Source organism: Megachile rotundata, chromosome 3, assembly GCF_050947335.1.
Source record: "Megachile rotundata isolate GNS110a chromosome 3, iyMegRotu1, whole genome shotgun sequence".
Taxonomy (NCBI): domain Eukaryota; kingdom Metazoa; phylum Arthropoda; class Insecta; order Hymenoptera; family Megachilidae; genus Megachile; species Megachile rotundata.
The window spans coordinates 21142064-21158944 of record NC_134985.1 but is presented as its reverse complement, the minus strand read 5'-3'; the positions used below and the strand labels follow the sequence as shown (position 1 = coordinate 21158944).

The 16881-nt window shown below is 40.0% G+C and overlaps 1 protein-coding gene across 1 annotated transcript in view; it reads right to left on the bottom strand.

Moving 5' to 3' along the window:
* Positions 1-16881, bottom strand: part of LOC100874752 (SPEG neighbor protein) — a 38684-nt gene that overhangs the window by 3039 nt on the left and 18764 nt on the right. The window contains exons 5-6 of the mRNA XM_012292890.2: positions 5002-5170; positions 107-254 (exon numbers count right to left, since the gene is read on the bottom strand). Of these exons, the coding sequence (XP_012148280.1) occupies positions 148-254; positions 5002-5170 (276 nt within the window). The 3' untranslated portion in view covers positions 107-147. The remainder of the gene's footprint in view (positions 1-106; positions 255-5001; positions 5171-16881) is intronic.

Below are 16881 nucleotides of genomic sequence, written 5' to 3'. Positions count from 1 at the left end.
GATATTGGATTATCCGGCGCGTAACTCGCTAGGATTCGCGGAAAAATCAAATTTTCACGCGTGCAACGCGTTTCCAGGACAACCGTGTTCGAGGAATATGATTTACCAGCGAAACAGGCGGCCGGTGATCGCCGTGGCGGTTGCTTTTCAATAACGATGATTCAGGAAAGCCAGCAGAGTCGTTGAGATCATTACGAAGGGTAGATTCGCCAGCCTCAGTTGGCCACCGTGTTGCATCGCCGCTGGATGTTCCCCTGTCGAACAATGATTAAAATTCAAATTGAATTCTATCCTGCCAGCCGTAGTCTTATTGGAATTGTTTCGTTGTTCTACCAGACCCTATATACAGGGTGGTCTTACAAATAACTATGTTATTTACATTAAATACTTTTTCAATTTTAAACTTTAAAGATATTTTTATTTAATATCTCCTCGTTGACTATCTTTATTGTTTCGTTGTTCTACCAGATCCTATATACAGGGTGGTCTTACAAATAACTATGTTACTTACATTAAATTTTAAACTTTAAAGATATTTTTATTTAATATCTCCTCGTTGACTATCTTTATTGTTTCGTTGTTCTACCAGACCCTATATACAGGGTGGTCTTACAAATAACTATGTTATTTACATTAAATACTTTTTCAATTTTAAACATTAAACATATTTTTATTTAATATCTCCTCGTTGACTATCTTTATTGTTTCGTTGTTCTATCAGACCCTATATACAGGGTGGTCTTACAAATAACTATGTTACTTACATTAAATACTTTTTCAATTTTAAACTTTAAACATATTTTTATTTAATATCTCCTCGCTGACTATCTTTGTTACATTACCAACATTTGTATTATCAGTCAATTTCATTTTTAATTTGAAATATATGGAATCCCGAAAGTGACATATAAATCGGAACACGTAATGGTTGAATATACGTTTTCTTCCTGCACTCGATATGGCGTACTATCAACGCTAAATATTTAATAGCAGAATACTGTGAGCTCCGTTGTCACAAAGAGCTTCGAGTATTATACCGAAGAGAATTAATTTAATACAAAAAACCACTGTCGAATTAGATCCGATGTTGAGGTACAAAGCGTTATTAATAAATATTTCACATAGTAAAGAGAATTGTAGTTTTTTCCATTATCGATGAACAAAGAAGAATTGATGCATGCAATAAATTTGGTACCATTGTGTTCTCAGAATTGTTTTGTACGCAGGCATGCATGAAAAACGAAGCTCAATAGATGCAATTTGAATTATACCAACGAGGTATTGCGGCGTGAAAGTTTGCATCGTTTTCAAGGCAATTTTCTTGATTAATATTCCGTGATTAATACGTGAATTTTAATTAAAATATCTTCCTACTTCTGACGGGAAATTAAACTCTTGTTAATTGCCATGTATTAACTAAAATGGATGAAAAATTATATTTGCAACTGAAGGACATTTCTGCGCATCTCTAATAACGTTAAATAAACATTCGAAAGTAGATATCTTGGCGGAAGAGCGAATAGAAATTACGTTTCACCCTAAAGTATTCGCTGGACGTCTATACAGAAGCTTTTTAAAAGGGAAACTTTAGTTTTTCTAACACTCGTGTGCTCGACGCGAAGCTAATTTCTGTCATCAGTATGTAAGTACATCGTAGCCGGAATTTAAAACAGCCTTCAATGGCCTCCTCCTACACTTGGTAGGTCCTTATGCTCTGAAGAGTCTCTGTTACACTTTTAAGAAGAAAGCGTATCGTCTCTTTGAAAAGGGAGTGATCTTCATAACTCGAATGCTTTCCCTATACAGATTCACCTTCGTACGAATATCTCTCGTATCCTGCGACTCTCGTTAACGAATGAATTTGAAAACGTAATTATTTCATTACCATTCTTCCGATATTTTTATTCTACATCGGAAAAACGTGGAATTTTTAAACATTATTCACAGCTCGCACGCGGTGCATACCGTAATCGATAGCCGAAACTTGATAAATAATTTGATTAATGGCCATTTCGATATTCCCGGGAAAATTGTAATCCCGTTGTTACTTGATGCTAATTAGTCATCTCGAATTGTGTTATTACGTGTCTACTTTTAACGAGGGATATCATGTATTAATTAATGATCATTCGATAGTTTTGAATTCCGACGATTGTTCAGTAATTCGAAGGATAAAAGCGACCTAGTCCATCGTAAACAAAAACTCTGGTTGCGGAAGTGATTTTAACCCGAGATTTTTCTTTCGAACGACGAGTAGATGGAAACAAGCCTCGAGGAATGAAACTCTTGGACGTCGACCGCGTACACCAGCCTGTATATCGATTTTATGATAAACTTCCTCTCTGTCAGCCTTTAATCCAGAACTCTACTTTCTAACGTTATCCATCCGGACAGTGTACGGTTTCGCAGAGTGTCTGCAATGGCTGAGCTCAGCTCGTCCTCTCTGCACTCTGAGAAATCTCTTTAATTACTCTTCCAACTCGGTCGAATGGTTTTTTGCTAAGACCGTTATCTTCTGCCAAGACCGATCGGATTCATTCGTTTTGTAAACGGGTCATAACCAACGGAATACGACGAACCTTCGCCGTATTATGAAATAGTGCCACGCTTCTTTTTTACTCGCTTTTCTTCGCGAATCGAAAGAGGAGAGCTTGGAGAGTTTCGTTGCAGAAACACGAGGTTGCGACAACGGAGCAGTTTTTAACGAGAATTCATTAACGGTCCAGTTAATGGGAATTCGTGAAATCGATCCCTTTGTCTCTTATGGTTTTAGCGAATTTCTTTGACGATGGCCCACTCTCTGATCCGCACTGATAAAACGATTGTACGACCTTACATTTAGCGATCGAATAATGTTTTTCGTTCGCTGAATAACAATGCTGATTCAGTCTATTTTCGAACGCAAAAAGATTGGCACAATTTCATTTCCTTACTCCGCGTATTTCTATACATATTTGAACAGTTTAGAATTTCAGAAATTCTACGCTGTTAACACAGCTTGTTCGTTGTAGCAAACAACGGAGCGATCGAGTTTCGGTGTAACGTTGTTCATTAACAGATATCGAATTTCCAATCGCTCGTATCTCAAATTGATAAAGGAATTTTCAATTTGTTTCACTGTGAACTTGAAAACCAGTTACTTCATAACGTAATAAATTAATGCATATCATTAACGGATAATAGCAAATTGCAGCTACATTGTCCGACCATTATTTCATTCAACGCAGAGCCACTCGTGTTATATTAAAAATACCGATACAAAGTTTATGCAGGAATTTTAATCACGGTTTAAGCCAGCTTAACGATGGATCGTTCCATAACATGCTGTACTCATTTCCTACAATCTCTTAAAGTTATCCTGTATCGTGCACCTGGTGCAACGCACCTAGTCTCCCTCAAAAAAAAAATAACGAAAACGCCTCAAACGATGAAGTTACTCGCGTCTTTTCAACGTCACGTTATATGTATCGCGTAAAACTAGGAGAACATCTAAGAAAGCAGCTAGTTCCTTTACAAGGAGATACCGGGCAGGGAAAAGTGTTCGGGATGAAGAAATTTCGTTGTCCGAGAGTGTAGCTCATTTTTATCCTCGCTTAAGTTTCCTCCGTTAAAAGAAGCCAGGCAACCACCGAAACATTTTTCTCAGAATTTCAAACTCTTCCTTGCTCTTTTGATCGATGACGCTGCCAACATATCGAGACTTTGAGAATTATGGTCTTTGTACGATCTTGGAATTTTTAGATTTTTCGATTGAATGAATTTGATAATAATTTGATATTTAATGGTAAGTACTGTAAAGATCGCATGTAGGAAAATTTGTAAGTCCGAAAGTACGTGGAATTTTCAGATTTTTCAGCTAAACGAATTTGAGAAGAATTTGATATTTAATGGTGAGCATTGTAAAGCTCGCATGTAGGGAAATGTGTGAATCCGAAAGTGTATTAAATCAATTTCCCTGGGCGTCTGCAGAAATTTATACTTAAAGAACCGGTGAGTATTCAATTTCCAGGGAACAGAGTAAGGTAAACTCAATTTTCCGGATCTTTTGAGTTACATCTAACCGTTTCTCGTCGGTTCAATTAGGTAGGGGATCACTTGTTCAAAAGACTTCATCGTTCTCCAAGGTGTGCAATATTTTAAAAGCACGAACGCGTTGTATAAATTAAACGTTTCCTTGCTCTGGGTGTACGTGTGTACCTTCGCCTCCACACTCGAGTCACTTTCAATTTTCCGAGGAAACGCAATTTTCCCCATCCAACCGAGTCATTTTTTTCCCCTGCCTCATCACGGTCTTGTCGCGAAAGCTTTGAGCGTTCGGAAACGAGCGAAAGATTGCCGTACGTAGAAAAGGTTCTAGTTTACTCAACAGAATCAACAAGATGCCCAAAGTGTGCTATTAAACAATTTTCTTCTGGATTTTCCGACCATTGAATCGAGAGTTTCACGCCAACGGTTTCCTTCGACGACCACGAGAGTCGGCGATGCGGTTGAGCAAACGATTTCAGCGCGTTAACGCTTTGAGAAGAACGCCCGGCTTCGTGGAATTTACCACCTTTATAATTTTATTTGCCTTTTTATATTTAAACAGCGTCGGTATTTCGGAAGATTTGGTAACTTCTCTGGGAGGAACGGAAAGTGGTACTAAATTATATTAATACATTAAAATACCAACAAGATAAGAAATAAAAGTGAAAAAATTTCATCCGAAAGTTCCCTGAAAAAGATATAACTTTAGGTCGTAAACACGACGTGTAATCCTGCATTTTGAGTTTAGTGCACTTCCGGAATACCCTCAGTACGCTGTTTCACCCATCTAGCAACATTTTCCTTTTTCGCAACTGGCACGTAAAAACGGCGTAAACCGCGATAAGGTAGCGAGTTATGTATCAAAGTCACGAGATACGCGGTACGAGCCGTCAAAGCGTTAAGAAAAATTTGGCCTGGCAGACAGGAACAGAGTGAGAGAGATTGAAAGTTTTTTCCTACAGATTATGTACATACCGTTAAGTACGTGTACCAGTACGGTTTTTGTGTTGGCGTTACTCGGATGGCAGGTATAGTGGCCGCTATCAGCAGGCTGAGCACGTTGCACCAGAAGATACGAGGTTGTAACTTCTCCTTTCTCCGTGATCACCGATACACCGCCCCTAGGACTGTCGTAGTTGATCACCTATATCGGGAGAAAAGATAGAGAGGGTAAGTTAAGACGGTTCGTTTTAACCGATGGGGGTTGCAAAGGGCGAGGAAAGGCGAGGGAGAGAATGTGTTCGAGTCAGCAGGAAGGCAGTTAGACGGAAAAACAGAGAGCGTGGCTAATTCTCTCGTTTTCGCCGATGAACGAATTTATTTCACCGTTTCGTTCGCTAACCGAATTGTCCAGAAATTCGTTTATCCCTGCTTAATGGAATCTCCGCTCGCAGGCCAGGAGCTGTATGTGAAATTCGTTCGGGGATCGACGGTAAATATTCGGTGGCAGGGAACCGAGGGAAAGAATAGGAAACGGAACGAGGACGAAAGATACAAGTTTCCAGCATTAATTTCTTCGGTACGAAAAAATCCAACGAATTGGCTCGAGCAAAGATATCGATCGATAATACGATATTACCCGGATTAATAGAAAAGTTAAAGTCTATTTCGTTTTAACCAGATTTCATTTTGGTCTTCGTTGCATGAAATCGCTGAAGAAAGACTAATGATCTCGTTTCCCTCTCGTTCCGTTTGGAAACGTCACCGAAATAAAATGATTAGCTTGTCGACGAATTCGTTCGCGTTTAAATGAAATCGTAAGCCGCGAAGGTACTGCTGTCTGTAGAATTTAAATGGAATTGTTAACGAGCCACCGGCAGCTCTCGTTAGCATAAACTTTGAACACGACAATCATATCGTGCACGTGTTTCAAATTACGATTATTTATACGCTTTTATCGTGCAGGTTCATCGAATTCCAAAACAGCAGAAATTGCGAGTCGTTCCATAGGAATCTCCAGGGTGAAACGACGCGATACCGTGAATTTGTACCAGCGAGAGAGGAAAACGAGACTTTATTATCAATTTATCGGGAACGAATTAGCTGGCCGACAAAGGGGTGAACGAGCGTGAACAACGAGCTGGGTCGTTCCGTTTGTTTCGAGTGGCATCTCGAAAACTCGAACATCATTGTGCTGAATTATTTATTAAAAGTACGCTGAAGCTTCAATTCATTAGGTACAGACAATGCATAGTTGAACAAAAACAACAATTTACTAATGATGTTAATCCTTTAACAATGGGGTTTCCTTTCAATTGTGCCAACGAATGATCGGTATGCTTTCATTAATCATTTCCTATGGTTCACATAATTAAGATACTAACAATGCTATTGAAAATGGACAACGGAAATATTGCTATTCTAATTGCTGATGCTAATCAAAATTTTCAAAAATTCCGCCTTTCGAGTTATTATTTTACGTTAAGTAATATAATCGAAAATAAAGTTTTCGTTAATTGAACCTTTAACGTCGCGTTAAATTATCTAATACATAAACGCGGAAAATAATCTTGTCCCCAAAGATTTATTCGCAATATCACATCGTTCATCGCGACAGCTGGCAATAAAGGAAGAAATATGAATAAAATTTCGCGTACAATAAATATCAGCTATTCTTTTTTATTTCGACGATAGAACTCGAATCATTTCGCGCTCAAATATAGCCCCATATGATTTGTGTCGCCATCGTGAGAATACGCCAAATGACTTGGTTTATTTTTTATTTTTCGAACTTTTTAGCGCACGCGAAAACATTCGTCTCTTTCTGCTTGATAAATTAGTCAACGTGCGTGTTCCCGCGAATAATCGCGATTCGTGCCACGATATTCCATTCTATACGAATTTTCCATCGATTTTGCAAATACATTCGGGACCAGTATAAATAAACGAATGAATAAATAAATGAAACACGTTGTGATTACGTGACGTGAAATAACGAGCGTTTATCGTGGATTTTGCGGTTGGAAAAATAGAGGACATTAATGTGACTGGATCAGATGTAACTAAGAAGATTTGTCTTTTATCTTGAATTCATACATCATACCTTTGATCTCTCGATTTCGATTTTCTATCTTTTCAAATTCTCTGTGCTCGTATATCTCAATATTCGTACATTCTGGTATTCCCAAGTTCCTATATCCCTATGTTCTGATATCCCGGTATATCTGCACTCCGACATTTTCAAATTCAGATCTTCCTAGGTGTCGATGACCTAAGACATCCCTAGATCCCTATATATTAACATTGAATCCTAATATCCCTAAACTCGATGTTTCTACACCTGTACATATCTATCATACTTTATATCTATCCATCATCCATAATAATATAAAAAAGTGACTGTGTAAATTCATGCATAAGATTGTTAATAATCCGAAAACAATCGCGGACAAAGTTTCGATAAAAATGGCTCGCATTTTATAGAACGAACGAAAATCACATTTCGTTGTAGTTTCCCTTTTCGACGACGTGAAACGTTCAGTTTTATACCTCGAAACTTAAGCTCGTGTTTCCTGAATTGTTTTGTTTTTCCAGCGTTGCATTTAAATCCCACCGTTTTAACGTGAAACAACGTTCGAGTAACGCGACTCCGGTGTATGCATTGTTCCTCGATATCGCAGTTGTTGACGAAAAAAATTCATACACGCTTTGAGATACGCGATATTTGCGCGAGGAAGGTAGGAATCCTCGCGACACCGAAAGCTTCACCGCGGATCGATCGATCGATTGCCGACACATCAGGCCGAGCACGCGTGTAAACTTCGTTTGCTTTTGATTCGATTTAGAAACAATCGCCGGTTCGAAATCCTCGAGCGTCCATTCCGACGAAACGGCGGGTAATTTCTGTTTGCGAGACAGATTTATACAGGCCATATCAAAAGAGGGACATACACAACGCTAAATGCTATTTGTTCGCGATAAAGAGAAATTGAAAACTATACGTTATCGTTTTACGCTATCCTATTTTCCTTCGAACCAATTCACCGTGCGCGATCGAATCAGTAAATTATCTTTCGACAAAAATTAGGTATCGTTCGGAAAGGAAGAAATATTCGTCGAGCGAGAGAGCGCGAAAATCGAGAGAGGCATTTTTGAAATAATCGGTACACGATCGTTGAAATTGCAAACGCTGCAAACACCGACGATAAAACAATCAATAAACGTGGGCGAATATTTGAAATCGATCGTGATCGTAGCTGTCCATATCCGTCATCGATGTCTAACTGAAAAATAAATCGTGTCACTGCACGTCGAGCATAAATTACGGGAGCGGACAGATGTTAATGACAAACAACCGGCAGGCTCGCGCGGGGAGGTAGGGAGAGATCATTTCGCGTTCAATCGCGGCTGAACGTGTACGAGAAAGCGGACAGCCGGATACAGGAGCGGGAAACAATTATGGCACTGTGCTGGAAAATGAAAAACATTTGTTTAAAAACGTAGCAACAAACGAGATTCGTTCGCGCGGAAAAAGAAACGGGGAGAGCGAAGTTTTGTACCAGCGAGCTGGCGTAATTACAGCGTCCCGGAGAAGGGAGAACTCTTTTTACGTCCTCGACAAATCTTACGGAGAAGTTTACAACTTCCGGCTCATTGCTGATTGTCACCGTGTGTTAAGAACTTTACACCGGTACCGTTCGACGGAGATAAATAAAAGCGTTAACTTTTATGGTTGATCAAAATTCTGTTACTCTCGCGAACGTGTATCGTCGATCTTTAACAAAAGTAATAAAAATCCTTCGTGAGTTTACTGAATCGAAAGAAAAAACTCGCAGTTGTCGAACAAGTTCGCGAAAAATCTTGTTAAAAAGTGGAAATATCTTCGAAAGACGAACAAGAACGTTGATTTCCGATGGCGCAACTTGTTATCGATGAACGATAAGAGGAATCTCGCAACGTGACACGACACGATATTAAGGATAAAGGTTAGTTTCCGACGATGATCCAGATTTTGCGTTTAACGCAAGTAACAGAGATAGGGTGTCCATTACCATTACTGTAACTTAGAAGTTGGTTCAGGCTTCATGGTTTCATATGGCTGCGTTCGTGTTCCAAACTACTTCCGCCCCTCGTCTCTCTGTCAATTTCCTTCCCTATCCACCTGTGCCTCGGTACATATCCCACGGTAGCATTACGCAAATGTTATTATTCGACGGTGGTGTACGGTTTCAGTTTGCCTATTTAACGCCGCTCTTACCCCCGTAGCAATTCCGTTAGTAATCCTCCTTGTTAATCCCTAAGAAATTGATAATCTCGAAAATTATTCCTTCTTCTTTTCCCTCTTATTCCTCGTGAAACTTCAAACGAATTTTCAACTAATTTCCCTTCGTATTAAAATTTGCATTTGTTCGTTAAATGTGCTCCGTAATGAAAATTCAGTGTAACTATCACAAATATTTGCTCGTCGTTATTTTATTCACGGTATAAGATATTCTTGCTTGCGATTATTTGGGATTGTTTGATGTTCAATGAAGGGAAAGAGATCGGGCTTATGGATTATGCAACAGAACAGAGGGTCGTTTATCATTCATAGAGGAGCATCGTTAAATCAAAGAAATGATATTTTTATCGGATAAAAAGAGTTTGCGTGGTACGTAGTTGGAGCTCGTTTCGACCGATTCCGCGAGAAATCCTGTATTTGAGAGCCATAAGTAAATGTTATCAGGGCAACTATAAATTCCATCCAGAATCGATACAATCACCCTGCCTTACCCTTCCTCGTTTCGCCGTATCATTTTCCGGACCGTGTGCTTTGCCGTTTAAATTCCTACGTCGTGAACCCGGTACACATCACGCGTCCCTACGAGATTAACCGTGTAATTTTTGCCAAACGAGAAGCAGGAAGATGAGATAGCCCCCGGTTACGACTGCAAACGATATCGTTTCGATGCGTAAATTTCCCTTGGAACAACGTTATTGCTAAAGGGAACCGTCGGTCGTGCCGTGATAGACGTGCTTTGCAAGTGGGAACGCGAAAGGGAAAAATGGAGAAACGGATACTTCTATCAGCCATTGTTGAGGATTCTGCGAAACGTACAGAGATGGTTGCATTATCTGCTTTTAGCTCGATCTATTCTAGCGACTCAACGAATCGATTTTAAATTTTAACATTTTCGAATTTAATATAGAAACTTTTGACTGTAAAAGCACGATACTTGCAACCCCCATTCCCTCCATTCACGCTTCAAGGAATACAATCGTTAACGGGTCACGCAAACAGTACGGAAACGATAAATTAGCAATTTTTTAATGTACGAATGTCCTCGCAATTCCAAATTCCCAAGGTTGTAAGTCCCCAAATGTGCAAATTTCGCAGCGTCATGCGTTAGCGCGGCACGCGGCAGAGTGCAAAGCGCGGTTCGCGCGTAAACCGGTCATATATTACGTTTACGTGTTAAATCGGTGGCATACGGTTAACCCGGTGATATCGATGTTCGATGACACAGAAAGCAGCGAACTTTAACTCATAATCCGAAGATGATCACGAAAAAAGTAGTTTCATAATCGTCGCTAATAACGAAGCAGTTGACGCGACGTTGAACAACGATAAAGAAGAAAGAAAAAGGAAGAAGTGTAGTTCATTAAAAGTGTCCCGAATCGTTCGTTCGTAAAGGTCGGCAGTTTCTCGCGAAGTAATACCGGGAGGTTCGGTGGAAAAAGAAACTACCTCGTGCCACGGACTTTTCATTATGTCGCGTAATACTCTCGACGCTGTTCTTCCTGGCAAGCATCTCTTCTTCCAGCCGGCTTTTTCCTTTCGAAACGGTCCCGACTTTGCCGGTCACGCTGTTTCCTGGAAAATTACCCTCTGTTTGTAGCGAAAAGATTCGCGGACTATCTCGTGCTTTTGAATAATATCCTATTGTGTATCGTGGATCAGAGAGGATACGGGATAGCGTGTAAAGGGCGAAACGGGATAATTCGGAGTTACAACGTTCGACCGGCGCGATAGGGGTCACTAGATGTAATTACTGTTACTAACGGACGAACCAGTGTGGTCACTGTACAGGGATACGATATATCGGTATACTACGCAACGGATTACGTTACGTTACCGTCTGACGCGAACATTATTTCGTCATTAGTGCGTCACAATGACTCGTCGTGTTGCGGAAATGAAGGGTCGCGAAAATGAGACATCCACGAAACGGTGGCTCACTTAATCGTGCAGTACGATACACGATACATCATCGAGACTCGATATCGATGATTACGGAACGATATTGTGAGTCACGAGCGCTTAATACATTACTTATTACATTCTGCACTTTGGCGTACGAAAAGAGCTCGTAATGCACGGAGCTCGCGATGCCGTATTTTGATTTATGAAATTATTACTAGATTGCGGGTGTTACGGTATATCGAAGCCTAGAGAATAGGCATAAATCGCGTAATCTGTACATTGTCGAAACCAGCGTAAATGCATCCGCTGGTTTAATTATTAGCGTTGTACGGTATTATGCGGTACGAGTTACTGGAAAATGTTTATTATGAATATTGTATTACTAGAGATAAACGATACCGCGTAGCATGATTTTACAATGGCGATGGTACGTCTATCGTTTGTACGATCGTTAAAAGCGGTCGTTGCTCGTTAAAGGTAACAGCTCATCGAAACTTGTCGATTTACATTTCGATCGTTGTAAGACGGTTCGGATGGTCGTTGAAAGTTTCGAGAAATCGATCCTTGAACTTAATATAGTAGGTATACGCCGTGTCGCGTGTACAGCTCGTGAGAGTGCTTCGAAGTAAGTTGGACAGCGAAGGGGCGAAAGTTTCTTCTACTTATCAACGACTCTCGTGCTGTCTCGAAGCACACAAATTGAAGGAATAGAAGAGGTGGAAGCGGAAAAAAAGGGAGTAAAGACGAAGGAGGATCGTAGTAAAACCGAAGATGTTGAAGTGGCAAATAACGGGTCCTCCTAGCAAGAAGCCGGGAAGAGGGACGGAGGTCTCGAAGAAGTCGATGCAGCGACCGGGATCTCTGTGATCTCTGAAGGAACGATCGTCGAACACGATGCCAAGGACTCTTAGATTTCGCGAATGGCTGAGCGTTCCTTTCGTCTATCGACAGTTGTATTTCCTTGTTTCGACGTGCTGCGCCCGATGAACGATTGTTTCCCTTCTTAGCTCGGTCTGCCGTGAAATCGACCATTAACTCTTTCCCTAGAGATACGACGCGACGACATATTTGAACCGCGAAAAATTTCTGGAACGCACAAATTATTCGATGGGTCGAAGGTAAAATTATCCGAATTCGAGAGTCGGGTTAAAGGTCTCGAGTGTTCAGAATTATTCGAGCGAAGAATCGTTGCTTCCGACGAACGTATTCTTCGAGCTATAATATTAGATGGCTTTATTTTCCTGTTATACAGGTGGATCGAACAATAGGAGTGTAATAAAACTGTGAATAGTGTACATACTAGGTTCGAGGAAAGAGTTAATCGGTCGACTACAATCGCGAACGTTCAATTGTGCCATTGTATCCGTTGCTTCAACGCACTGGTATTTTATCTGTGAAGATCACGAGGTTCAATGGTGCACGTCACTTTCCAACGCGGATCAGTCGATGCAGAAAGACTCGTGTCCTCGTTCGCGTGAAAAGGCTTTTTCATTATGTAGAAACGCTCGGTAGAATGTCTAACAAAGTAGAATCAACTGGATTGATGCATCCATTACCGAGAATTTAATTCAACACCATTGTACAATGTTCACGCGATTTTACGTTTTTCTCGTCGATACGAGCTCTCCCCTGTTCTCTCTCCCCACGGTGGATATTTATCACCTAGGAGTCTCTGACAAATACCTCGATTTTAGGCAGCGAAACGACGGGGTCATTGCTATTTTGTAATTATCAATGAACTGTACGGGCAATCGAGTTTGTAAAAATAGAAACGCTCATCAGTGGGTTTTGTGTTAAATTACACGGCGATGAAGCATCAATTTTCATCAAATTGGTTTCGCAGAAATTTCCCAGGAGATTACCTAACGGGTATCGATACCGCGTGCAAAAGCCGAACGTGTATGTACTGATTTTAATACGTCGATACATTTCATCCTGTATCTTTATATCCCTCTCTACTTTATTATAATTTTGATTAACATTTAACAATTACAAGATATATCGAGCGATTATTCACTTTGCTAATTTGAAGATCACTGAAATTACAAGAGTCATTAAGCGTAGTTATTGTATTTTGATTAAGTGCATGAATTAAACACGTATTTTGGGAAAAAGATTAAATGTCGAAAACTTTGATATTAATCCTGTTTTCCTGTTCATTAATTAACGAGGTTATAAATGAATTTATCATACGTTCATTTGTACGTTTATAAACTTATGAACTTTCACTGCCATGCATCGTTGTGATCAGGACACCTAATTTAAAAATTAATTTGATCTCATAATCAACGCCTGTTTGCATGTATTCAATTAACACCTAAAACCTTTGATCAATCTAGACCGAATTTCACATCGTTATACTGCAGGACACTACATAAAATGGAGACTAGACTGCAACCTGAACATTCCACCCAGATTTCATCCCTTTGATATTCTGCGATAATTTAGAGTCACTTCGTGCACAGCGGTATCAAATGACTATTTTCTCATTCACTGTACACCTTTTAATTTTATATTAATATCTTTCGCGAAACGCGGGCTTCATACACATCGAAATATTCAGATTTATAAATTTATCGATTTTCAAATATTCATACTTGCAAAATTGCCCGGACCACTTTCCGTATGAGCAAACACAAAACGTTCATTCTGCGGTATTTGTAATTCCCACTCGTGACTATAAAATGCTGCAGGTCGCAGAGGGTTAAACAACCACGTAATCGATCAGTCGAACCACACCCCATGTATCCACGATCCGCCGTAAACCACCTTCATAAATCTCCAAAAAGTCAGCGTTTAAAATACCTCTCCGCTTTCCGATCCGCTTAAAAACGCGTTTCCGTAACGAGCGAAATCCTGCGATTTCGTCGACAAAGAATCGTTTGGCGAGACGGTCGACTGGCATCGATCTCGATAAAGTTAATCGGGCAAAGATCGGGACGGGCGCGAAAAGACGACAAACCGAAGCGCAGGCAGAAACGGACCAGGTAAACGAGACCCTCCGACGCTGTGGTTGGAAGCTTCGCTTCCGGTCGTTTGTAGCGTGCTAAAGCGTTACGCGAAGCCGAGCAGCCGGTCCTCATGACTATTCAAATATTCCAGCGGCATTGTGCGTTCTCGAGTATTTTCTCGTTTGTAAGTTAATTGACCCAGACTGCTCGAGAAACGTGCTCGTCGCGTTCTCGCGACTCCGCTCGCGCGATTTTCTCTACGATACGCTTGAAAGGAGCAATTCAGGGTCCTATGTAACCCCTCAACCCTTCCGCGTTTATTCGTCTACCCATTTTATACTCTCCTTTTAATAATTTACCGTGTTTGAACCTTTTACCGCCGTAGGTGCGAAAAAGTGGTTTTTGATTGTCGTTCTTCACGTTCCCGTGGAAATATAACGGAGATTTATATTTCCTACGCATTTTTTAAACGTTTGATACATCGAGCCTGAAACGAATTCGGTAAAAAGCGAAATAATGTAGTTTCGTTTTAATTATCGCTTTGTTAATCTCAACAAGAAGTTCATTAATTAGCGTCTGTTATGAAAGGTTTATATTTGATTTACGAAAATTACGAAAACCCTAAAAAAATCTTGAGGGTGCAAGGTTTTTTGCATCTTCAGCCGAATAAATTGTACGTACCGCGCGTTCATTAACCGTATTTTCTGTAGATTTTGTATTAAATTAGCAGTGGCTGTTGCCATAGAAAGTTCCGATTGAAATCCGTGGAAGAACAATACACGAATTTCACTCCGACCCATTGTTTGCTGTAACTGACAACCATTTTCCACGAGGCGCATTAATGAAACGTTTGTACAGTTGTTCCCACAAAACTTTAAAGTTAAAATTGACGTAGCGAAAGCGTCATTCTACTGTAATTTTATGTTATGAAATCGTGTCAGAATTAAACAATGCAGCCATACGTATTAAATTTTACATTTAGCATGAAATTTGATCTTTTAGAAAAAATACCATACGTTGTGCAAAAAATTATTGTATCGTCAAATATTACAGGGATTAACACGATATCACAATTTTTCGCTTCCACAGGTTATCCGAGCAATGTAATCAACTTCCTATCGAACAATTTTAAATTGATTGCTGCAAAAGTGTATAAAAGTTGCAATATTCGCATATTTTTTATTGACTGCCGGTAAACATTCAGCAATTTTTAATTTACTTCTTTAAAGCGATATCCAACATTTCCATTCTTCCTTAATTGCTCAATAAAATTCGTAATATCGATGATTGAATGCTTAAATGGTAATCAATACTTTAATTGGTTGGTTCTGAAAATTGATGGTTGTCTCCTCTATCAATCCGCGCAATTAGTTTCATCGAAAAAATTTTAACTACTTTCCGACGAGTTTGTGATTGTTGAATAAACTGGAAAGCAGCTAGCGCAGGAAAAATTCACCGTTGCTTCTGAACGAACAAACTATTCCGTGTGATGTATTATACACGTCATTTCCAGTTCTGGCAAAACAGCGATGAGCATATTACATCGCTTCAGAGCAACTGGTTAAAAATATGAACGTTTACTTTTACGTTCTCATCTTTATTTACGTAGCGCTAATGCGCGTTCACCCTTCGTGCATAATACGAACTTTCAAACGAATTTTGTTCTTTCATTTCGATATATTCATGAAATTAAATAACAAGCTCTGTTATACCATTTTTTAATTTAAATTCGTTTCGAAAGAGTTCGCGTATAATATTTCATTTCGTATCTCCGACCAACTTTTTATGGAAAATTCGTATCATGATGTACAAAATTTATGGTTTTCGTGCGTGGAGAGAAAGAAAGTGGATAAACGGCGACTTCAGAAGAAAATTTTCGAAAATGTTCGTATCCTAAATCGTAGAACGCCTAAATTTCGAATTATAAATCTCTCGGTGCGCACAGTGCTTGCCAACTGTCGAGCGTCATAACGAATAGTGGTCTCTTCCCTATATCGCCATCTCCCTTATCGGAGCGCTCAAAGTGTCAGCGGTAATCAGAATATTTCAATATCATTTTTTTCCTTCCGACGGTCCATAAATAGACACGAAAATGTACGTGTCAGCGGAATATGGATGGATGACAGTGCAGAAAATGTGGTACTTCCGGTCCCGAGTTGGCGATACATGGAGAAGTCGAAGAACGCGGCTCGTCAGGGTTTTCAGATAACTCGGAACGAGCACAGTTCCGTCACTAGCGACGACGAAAATTTCATTTTCTTTCAGCTAGCTGGCTTTCGACGATATCAAAATTCCAATCGCTACGTGTGCCGGACGAAAAATTGATCGGAATACCACGGTAAAAGCACATTTTCAGAAATTTCTACGCGAACAGCTCTGACTTCGGATGATCGAAGAGGTTCCGCGTTTCGAATACGAAACGTAATCGAATGGCGAACGCTTTTTCTTAGCCTAAAAAATTTCCACTCACGACACACGGTTCCTAAAGACACGCGCACCTGCGAGAGAACGAATTTCTTGAATACGTACAGGATTTGTATCCAGAATATAAAGGATATTGCAGTCTTATTTGGCATTTGAAAAAAAGAAGTATCCGCGATGCGTATGTATGTGAAGCGCGGTTCTAGGAATTTGAAGGGTCTTGACGTGGAGGTAGGATACAAGATCAAATTGAATAGTTCAGATACTTCAGCTCCCGTGCATGTGGTCGTAAGAGCAGTTGCTGGTTTCCTTTAAGATGAAACTCTGTGCCTTTTTACGCGACGTTTCGACAGAATACGG